The sequence below is a fragment of the Neodiprion virginianus genome, chromosome 4 (assembly GCF_021901495.1).
Source record: "Neodiprion virginianus isolate iyNeoVirg1 chromosome 4, iyNeoVirg1.1, whole genome shotgun sequence".
In the NCBI taxonomy this organism is placed as follows: Eukaryota; Metazoa; Arthropoda; class Insecta; order Hymenoptera; family Diprionidae; genus Neodiprion; species Neodiprion virginianus.
In genome coordinates this window covers 23,177,791-23,187,062 of record NC_060880.1, presented here as the reverse complement: position 1 = coordinate 23,187,062, position 9,272 = coordinate 23,177,791, and the positions used below count along the sequence as shown (strand labels likewise).

Here is a 9,272-nt window from a genome sequence, read left to right as displayed (position 1 = left end):
CCAGCCGAATTCAACAAGACTTGTATAGGTACAAGCTTGTAAGTCAACTTTTTTCTAGTGATTTTATTCTACCTTTGATTAGTTAAATGCTGATCATAGCTATTTCGAAGCAGAAAAAATGCTAATCATGTTTCACTGTTAATCGTAAAATAGTCGGCATCTCAACAAGCTTAGTACCTGCGTAATCTAACTTGAAAATTTTTGAATGTGCAAAGATAACGTACTAATCTGTTATTGCGATTTCGAAGAATCCGTGGCATTTCTTTATTTCTGCGTCAAATGAAAATGTATAGACTGTTTTTGTTCAGACTTGCATATGGAATAGGGGTGAACTTCGATCTTTGGAGATATATACGATACGTCGAAATCAACCAGGGAACCCCTAAATAGTTTGATTTCATACGCATTGTACATAACGATTTAACTGCCTAGAATGACGCAGGTTCGTCGATTTCATCAAAAATTATCACAATGATATGGAACGTAAGCCCAGCTTTTATGTTCAAAATTGTATTTCTTCAAAATTTTTGTCAACTTAAGGATTTTTCTTGTTATTCTAAATCCTCATTATCTATGATATGATGCACTTGGTGTGAAGTAAATGTGAAATATGACCGTATAAAAACTGTTGAAATCAAACGCTTCGGTGCTTTGAAAATTCATCTATCGCAAGTTTGTACAGAGACAGCGAGACCGCGGATAGAGAATTCTAGAGGAAGAGAAAAAGCACCAAGCTCACAGGAATTTGTCTACCAGAAAAATTCACCAGGTGAGGTGATCTGTCGCATTGCGTTCCGATATCACCCAATGCTGTCGACAATCTTTTATCTCTTGCGTTGCCGAGTTCGTGAGTAGGTCTGCCTCTGTCCTAGGGAGTTTTGAGCGCTACCAACTAATTTCGGAACGCATCCACAGTTGATTGACATACCGACAATAAATGGTCTGGACGTGGTCTGGACAAATACGCACGACAGCCGTAGACCCATCACGGAAAGTGGAAGGTGCCTTCCGACGCAGAGAGAAACCTTCCGACGAGTATGCTGTCAGCAATTTTATTTATCTCTTTTGCGCAGCTAAGTTCGTGACTCTCTGCATCTGTCGTAGGGAGTTTTTAGCACTACCAGCTAGTTCCGGAACGCAACTATAAGATTACCGCCACTAAACGGGACCAAAATGGCATATCTCAGGTGGCGAACCGAGGTCGTAGTTTGGAGGATGATGTGCTCGCGGTATTTCGATTATTTTAGTTCTTTCGACCACCACGATCTCTGTAATTATCTATGCGTATGTTTTTGCTGTTATCAGAAAATGCTTTTATTACTTCTAAATAGCAACCGTGGTGGCGAACATTGGTGCAGATGTGGCGATTCGAGATGTGACAGGTATACATGGTATAAGAATGCGCGAAGGGCCAGCCACGTTTGTACTAGCGCATACGACGCGAGGCGTGAAGGTCAGGCTCGTCGGACGGTCACGGCTGGAGAAAATTATGTTGAAAATTGAAATGACAAAAAACAAGGCATAACAATGACTTGGAAGAAAATATCGTTACTTCTGTGCGTGTTTGGATTTTTGAAGGAATTCAGACCGTCGGAACCGTTTGTAACTGAATACCTAACCGGACCATGGAAAAATTTCACCGAAACGCAGGTAAGCACTTATTTTTATTGCAACCAACCTATATTTTCTTCTCATGACATTATGTTCACCTTGTGAATTAAAATAAATCAGATTTTCATTATCAAGTAACATATTCGATAGCTACCCTCGACACGTTTTGCTTATATCAGCTTTTACTTGATACCATTGGCCTAACTCACGTTGCAGGCATTCGTTGCAGTTCATTCGTTTTTACTTTTATCAACAGCAGCCTTTGATATTCTCATTAATTGCAACTAAACATAAAAGTTCTATAAAAATTGCATATACACCGTCAGTTTGTTATATACTGCAATTTTAATTCGGTCAAAGAATTTATTTTATCAGTAGTTACATAAATGTGTTACATAGCTTGCGGTTCCTTTTTTTTTTAGTACCTTGTTAAAATAGTTTTTTGCATTTTGTTTTTGCTTCTAGGATAAGTTTATTGACACCTCTAAATTACATAAGGTTTTCCTGCTTCTCAGCCCAAACTAATCTTATCAATTTAGTTCAGCAGAGTTACCTGTCAGAAAAAGGCATTCAGAATTGATTAATGCATGACTAACAGTAGAAACTGTTTGCACCTGACATTGATGAATTAGTCTGTAGTAGATAAAAGATATACTTTCCTAGTTAAAAGTACGTAGTTCATTCATGTCTTCAGTGTATAAGAATGAACCTCAGAGATCAATGCACGTGTCTCTGTAAAAGCAGAAAATGTTGACTGAAATGTGGCAATTTCTTCAAATTGAATTCCTGTGCTATGTTCCTAAATTATGTTTCTGTAATGTATTGTGTTCAAATTCATTTTTGTTAATATGCGCAACCATAATGACAATAAAAATTCAATAGACATATATCTTACCTACTTTCCTTATAATCTAGTATTCTTTCTTATTCGCAGATAATTCTGCCATTCTACTAGCCTCTATCATTTAGTCATGCAATCATTTGTTTAAATAGAAAATTAGGATAAACTGAGTCCTAAGATACTTAAATACATGTATCCTCAAAGTTCATGTTAATTTCCAATTATTTCAATAAATTGAAACATAAAGGCTCTAAAGAATCCAATGAATATCTAATTGTGTTTTAACCCAAAAATCATTTCATTGCGCCAAATAGCGGGAAAAAAATTAGTAATTCTAAAATATAGCGTATCACAGCTAAAAAATATTTTCTCTGTTACAAAACTGTTCCACAAAAAACTATTATTGTTATCAAGCACTATCTATATAACACTTCCGACCAATACTGGAAAGTTTGTAGGCAATCGTTTAATTTTACAAAGAACTACCCACATAATTGAAATTTGATAGCTGTGTTGCGACCATCAAAATTTTATCAGCACATCCTGTATCAAAGTTCATCATGATACGAGGCACTCACTTCTTCGCTTATTAGAATAGTACAAGTGACCTGTAGCTAAACGGTGTGATATGATCTGCTTGTGAGTATAAGGTATAAAAAAATTTCTTAGCCATATATCACCAAACATAAATATGACCATGGAGGTTATATACCTATGTTAAATGGTTGTATCAATTCAGATTGATTTCGCAAAAATCTATTCTTATTTGTTTGAATAAAGAACTTTTATTTTGTGAAAGATCTTTATTTTTTTATCTGTTCCGTATAACTGTATAACGTAAAAGACGTATGAAAGGGAAATTTGGAAGCTTCGGATCTTTTCCTTAAAATTAAACGGATGAAACACACATTATTATTTTTATATGAATAGTATTGGAACAGACAATTGTAAAAATTTGGATATTTTGGTTGGAATTTTTAAATTATCTCAATTTTGTTTTCCAAATGTCTGAATGTTGAAAAAACGTTGTACCAAATTGTAGATGAAATTTTTCAGAGGTGGGTTCTTTCCAGGTTACCCAAGAAATATATCCAGTTGGTACATATTCCTACATGGCAACATTAGTTGCTGTATTTCTGGTAACAGATTTGGTCCGTTACAAACCTGTCATCATACTATGTGGCATCACTGGAAGCTGTACATACATCACACTAATTTTAGCCCAAAGTATATGGGAAATGGAAATTGTTCAATTTTTGATTGGTCTTTTCCTTGCGTCAGAGGTGGCATATTTCACATACATATATGCAAAGGTCAGCAAGCTGCACTATCAAGAAGTTACCAGTTACACAAGAACAGCAATTTTGCTAGGAAGGTTTACTGCAAGTGTGGCATCACAGTTAACTGTATCTCTCAATGTCCTGAACTACCATCAGCTCAATTACCTCACATTATCAGGTAAGTTGGTAGTCTTTTTATTGGTATTCTTTAATAAATTTGGTTGATATATTGTATTATCACAGATATGACATGTTGAAATACATCATTTGTTTCAGCACTAATACTCGCAACGATATGGGCATTATTTTTGCCGTCTGTGAGCCAATCTATTTATTTTCATCGGCCAATGGATGCGGTTTCCAATGAATCCTCAGCCTTTGAAAATGAAGTTTCGAGAGTTGAACATGCTAAAGGCAAGCGGTCTCATTCTCAGCAAAATCTGCAGTTTGAGGCCCTTAATAAAAATTCCAGCCTAACCACCAAAGTTAAAAATGCATATTATCTTCTTTGGAATGATTTCTTAGCGGCATATTCAAATTTTTATGTACTTAAATGGTCCATATGGTGGTCATTTGCTACATGCGGCTACACCCAAGTAATTAACTATGTACAGTTGCTGTGGCAAGATTCATTGGAAGGAGAAGATATTGTCTATAATGCCGGTGTTGAGGCAGTTTATACAATCTTGGGTAAGAGAATACTTAATTTCAGTTAGAAAAATTACTGTCATTGAAGCCTTGAACTAAACTTTAATACTACGTACATGTGGTACAGTTTTTAGAAAGTATACACACAGGTTTGAAATTTTTTTGAATATCACAAATTTCATTCTAACAGGTGCACTAACAGCATTTGGTGTGGGAAAGTTGAGACTAAACTGGCCTGCAATAGGAGAGGCAACATTGTCGATATTTGCATTATTGCAAGGTTCTTCACTAATCGTTGCATCTCAAACGTACAATATATGGCTTTCATATACAATCTATGTTATCTTTGGATTATTGTACCAGGCAATGATCACTATCGCAAGGTGAGTGTTTCTTTTTTCCAACGAGAACGTACTCCGCACACACAATTTCCTAGTAATCTAGTACAGCACAATTTCTAAAATGTGGATGAACAATATTTAATTATTTTTCAAATCCCTATGTTTTAGCTCGGAAGTTGCTAAAAATTTGTCAGAGGACAGCTATGGGTTGATATTTGGGGTAAATACGTTGATAGCATTGCTTTTGCAAAGTCTGCTCACATTCGTTGTCACTGGCAAGAATGTTCTTGCTTTACCCATTAGGGCACAGGTAAGGGAATCTTTAATTTACATTTGTTGCAACTTGATAAGGACATTTGAATCACTTTATGCTGATGGTAGTCACAAATATTCCTTATTCCTAATAAAATTGTCATTGCACATAATATGACTCACTTATCTGTTACAGTATCTCGTCTACGGTGGTTTTTTTATTACTCTGGGTGTAGTATTTTTTATGATAGCAGTATTTACGACAGTTGTACGGTGTAAAAATGGTAAACGTTTTTTACTATGGCAACTTAGTGAGACTAGTGATTCTTCCTAATAGCATATTGTACTGGTGATAGATATTATGACACAATGGTACAAATTGGCATTCATTCGTGAATTGTGATTAATATATACAATGTCAATCACGAGCAAGTGAGACAAGCGGAAGATCAACACTGATATATGCGTCAGGGTGGTTCCTTGTATATATGCAAATCAATTTGACTACAACTTGAGGTGCTACTTGATTTATTTTATCTACTGACTAAAAAATCGTATTACATTCTGTCGAAGAATCCAAAGTATAGCATAGAAAAAAATCATAGTAATATTTAAGATTTCTAGTGCGTTAGTTGGAAAATATTTTAAGGTACCCTTCATGATTTTTAATTGGGGAAAAATAAGTCATATTTATGTCGGTGAAATTTGTATAGCTTATATATTTATCGTTACTCCACTTTGACAGACTCAAGATATCTCAAAAATGGCCATAGAAATAATATTAAAGTCCCGAAATTTTATTTACGCAAATAGTCAAATCACCGAACACTATTTCCTCGACCAACTAGAGTCCCGTATTCCCACTCTTCCATTTCATGAGTATTTTAACTTCCTCAACGCGAATAACCCAACAACGTAGTTTTCACCTCATGTGTATGTATGGTTTTGGATAGCATCAAGTTCGAGATAATGAGAACTGGAGCTTCGATTGGTCGGAAAATCTTGTTTGACGATTTAGCAAAAAAGCGAACTATCTGATTATTTATTTCTATAAGAAATGTTTTTCTTTAAAAGTTCAAAATTAATAACCAATTCATTCCACGCTGAATACGTGCATCTTGTGCAATATCGTTTTTATATAAATGTAATATAGAGATTTATTCATATATACATATAACTACATGTCTGAAATGTAAAAAATACAGGGAAAAAAAATTGTAAATAGAATAAGTGACAGTGGCCATTTGAAATCGTTTACTTTTTCTGGCACTTGACTTATTCACATATTTGGTCACATGCGAATTGTGCAGAAGACAGTATTGCCTCACTTTTAAATAGAGAAAGTAGCAAGTTACTGTATGACAATAGGCGCAGTGCGTTTTCTTACAATAAGAATTAGTAATTAGTCTTTTTTTGTTTTTGGAAAATTTTGTAGAATATACATTTTAACATTTTAGATGAGAATGTAATTATTTCTTCTCCCCCTTCGACGAAAATGTAAACTTGATACGTTTGCGTATGTATTACAAGAATTTCCAAGAATCTCATAAAATATTCCCCTCTTCTTCGTACGAAAATCCGGTATTCGCAAAGTAATTCGATTAGTCATGGGAAAGGGTATCTAGGCATAGATATTGGGACGAATAAGTTTTGGGCTTCATAAATTGCAAGAAAGGAAGGTTAAAACTTTCGAATTTTTTCAACCAATATTTGGCAGATTTTATGAAACGGTAGAATCAATTAACTTAGACCTTATTCCGAGGTAATTTTGCGTGAGAAAGGGACTAAGCGTGGTCTCAAGTCGCTGTGAACATTGGATCAAGAGATTAAGAAGAAAATATTTCGTATTATTTTCTCAACTGATAATTTGACGATCTACTAGATGTCTTTTTTGCATCCCTAACGGGTCTGCTTAGTGGAAAAAGGGTTCTCCAAATCGATTCTGAGACGACAACTTTTTGGCTCCAAAAGTCGCAAAAAAAAAGAGGGTGTTTCGGATTTTCAGCCCATTTACACTGAATTTTGAAAAATGCTAAAATTAATTTATTTGAACGCTATATTGACGTAATTTTGCGAGACAACTCGATTGCGCATAGTATCCCACATGGAAAGTTTATCTCTAATGGATGTACCACGGACATCCATGACGGATATGCAATACCTTTATCAGACATCCATTTCAACCGAAATGAAGTATATTAGAGCTCTATTAGAGATCCAAATGTCCGCTTGTTATACATCTAGTAGAACTCTACTAGATATCCACACAGATTTCCATTAGAGATCTCATGGATTTGTATGGAGAGAAAATTTTGTCCTCCAATGGACGTCCTTTTTATCCATTATTCACGTGCACCTCGATCTTATAAGATGTTATAGATTTATTAAATGTAGAGTTCTACTAGATATCCACATTGTCCAGTGCAACCTCTCAATAGAGCCGTTCACGGACTGTGAGGAGAATACATTTCTCAGAATCTCGGTTCCCCCCACTCTGACTACGAACTCTCATTCTCGAGAATTGGCTTTGCCAAAAAGTGTAACTTTCGTCCCTTTTTGTGCCATTTACGTACATACTGCCGAATCACTGAAGTAAGTATATATATTTTTCACCAGCGGAACTGTGAGAGAGATTGCGGAAAACGCTGGAGTGTAATATGATAGTGGGGGAAGCGACCCTGTTGGAAGTAACACTATTGGGAGGTTGTACTGTATTTTCATTGGAGATACCATAGCTTTTGTGGGGAAGAGATTAATAGTTTTCATTGACGTTATTTTTATATCATCCACTTCTATTTACTATCATCAAAAATATTTGAAATTATCATATGTTTCGGCCCGGATAAAAAGTCCAATTTAAGGCCTAAGCAATATAGACTAAACACATACCCTGCCGGCTTCCGTCCCACTGGAATTGAACTGAAGTTACACTTAGATTCCACTTCGGTTGCACTTGGATTTCACGGTGTAGTTAAGAATTTTTATACTGTATTTTCGCTGTAATTCCATTAAAAGCATACCAAAGTTCCACCGAAAAATCACTGGAATAAAATTTTTCGACCCCGCCATTAAGTAACACTGAAGTCGAAAAGGTATCTTACTCCACTGAAATTACACTGAATTTTAAAGTCATACTTATAACTAACATCACATTTGAAATCTATTGTAATTGAATAACGCGGAAAGTTTTTATTCAAAAAAAACTTAGTTATATTTTAGTGGTACCACTGTAATATCACTGATCTTAGGATCCACTGATTAAACACTAATAACACGATGGGATAAAATCCGACACGGTAAGGACGGCCAGAGTCAGCAACTTTGAACATGGCGCCTATTACATCAGAGACGTAATTTTATCGTATTTGAGAATAAATTATCGTATTTTCGGCTTAATGTATTGATGATGCATAGAATATTTTAAATGTTATTATCGTAACCGTATAATGCACCCAATACTCAATTTATTTTTATTTTATGATCCTCTCTCCTGTCGATCAGCCACATGACGTGAAAATTTTTGAATTGAAAGTAGATCCAGTTTTAATTATTCAGTTGTTTATCAACATGAATGTTAAAAATATAATAAATATATATCGTAGATTATCTATCGTCGTCACTTTTGTTTAGTTCCCAAAAAAACATCAACATGGTGTCGGATTAGCTTAAGCTTGCTGTAGCGCGAAACAGCAGCCGGATTACCCGAAAATATTTCGTGAGCACGCGTAGAGTTGTAAAATCTGAATATCATTTTATTTAATTTTTTTTGTTCGATACTCAACGCGATTGTATATTTTCGTACGGAACTTATCACAATGATACCGTTGCCAAAACCGTCGTTACCCGAGCATGTCAATACCGGAAGAAATTTGGACTAAACGTACGCTGCGAATTGCTAGGGGTTTATATAATTAGTAGCTCTCTTTTATGGCGAGAGAGCAGAGCGACCATTCGCCGCCTTGTGGTTGGATATGGTACTTCCACTTATGTGCATGGACATTCATCACCGGCTTTAATCTAACCGAAAATATTGTGGATTTCGGTAGATGCCTGTTAGAGATACACTATGGATATGGACCTTTTATAGAGCTGTGGATTCTGTACGAACGTCCAATAGATGGAATGTACCGTAAGGGATCTAACATCGATTTCTTCCAATCAGCTATAATTTTTTGAGTGAGAGTAATGCCACATTATTTGAAGCACAAAAGTCGCTGTAAAAAAGGCATATTATACATGATTCAGGTATACTTTTTTTTCGGTGCACAGCTCATAAAATTTTCTGTAAAAACGCCCCCT

General features: G+C 35.3%; 1 protein-coding gene across 5 annotated transcripts; it reads left to right on the top strand.

Moving 5' to 3' along the window:
- Nucleotides 1-909: 909 nt before the first annotated feature.
- Nucleotides 910-6,429, top strand: LOC124301772 (thiamine transporter 2-like). Of its 5 annotated transcripts, none has more exons than XM_046757177.1 (7): nucleotides 910-1,035; nucleotides 1,105-1,650; nucleotides 3,526-3,910; nucleotides 4,009-4,422; nucleotides 4,571-4,763; nucleotides 4,890-5,031; nucleotides 5,170-6,429. In XM_046757177.1, the coding sequence occupies exons 2-7, from the start codon at nucleotides 1,528-1,530 to the stop codon at nucleotides 5,305-5,307; spliced, it is 1,395 nt and encodes a 464-aa protein (XP_046613133.1). In that variant the 5' UTR covers nucleotides 910-1,035; nucleotides 1,105-1,527; the 3' UTR covers nucleotides 5,308-6,429. The 5 variants fall into 5 exon arrangements, 4 of the variants coding, with proteins under 4 accessions (XP_046613133.1, XP_046613135.1, XP_046613132.1 ...); XR_006907555.1 differs by having other exon boundaries at nucleotides 956-1,650; nucleotides 5,170-5,414; nucleotides 5,513-6,429; XM_046757176.1 differs by having other exon boundaries at nucleotides 956-1,229; nucleotides 1,332-1,650.
- Nucleotides 6,430-9,272: the final 2,843 nt, after the last annotated feature.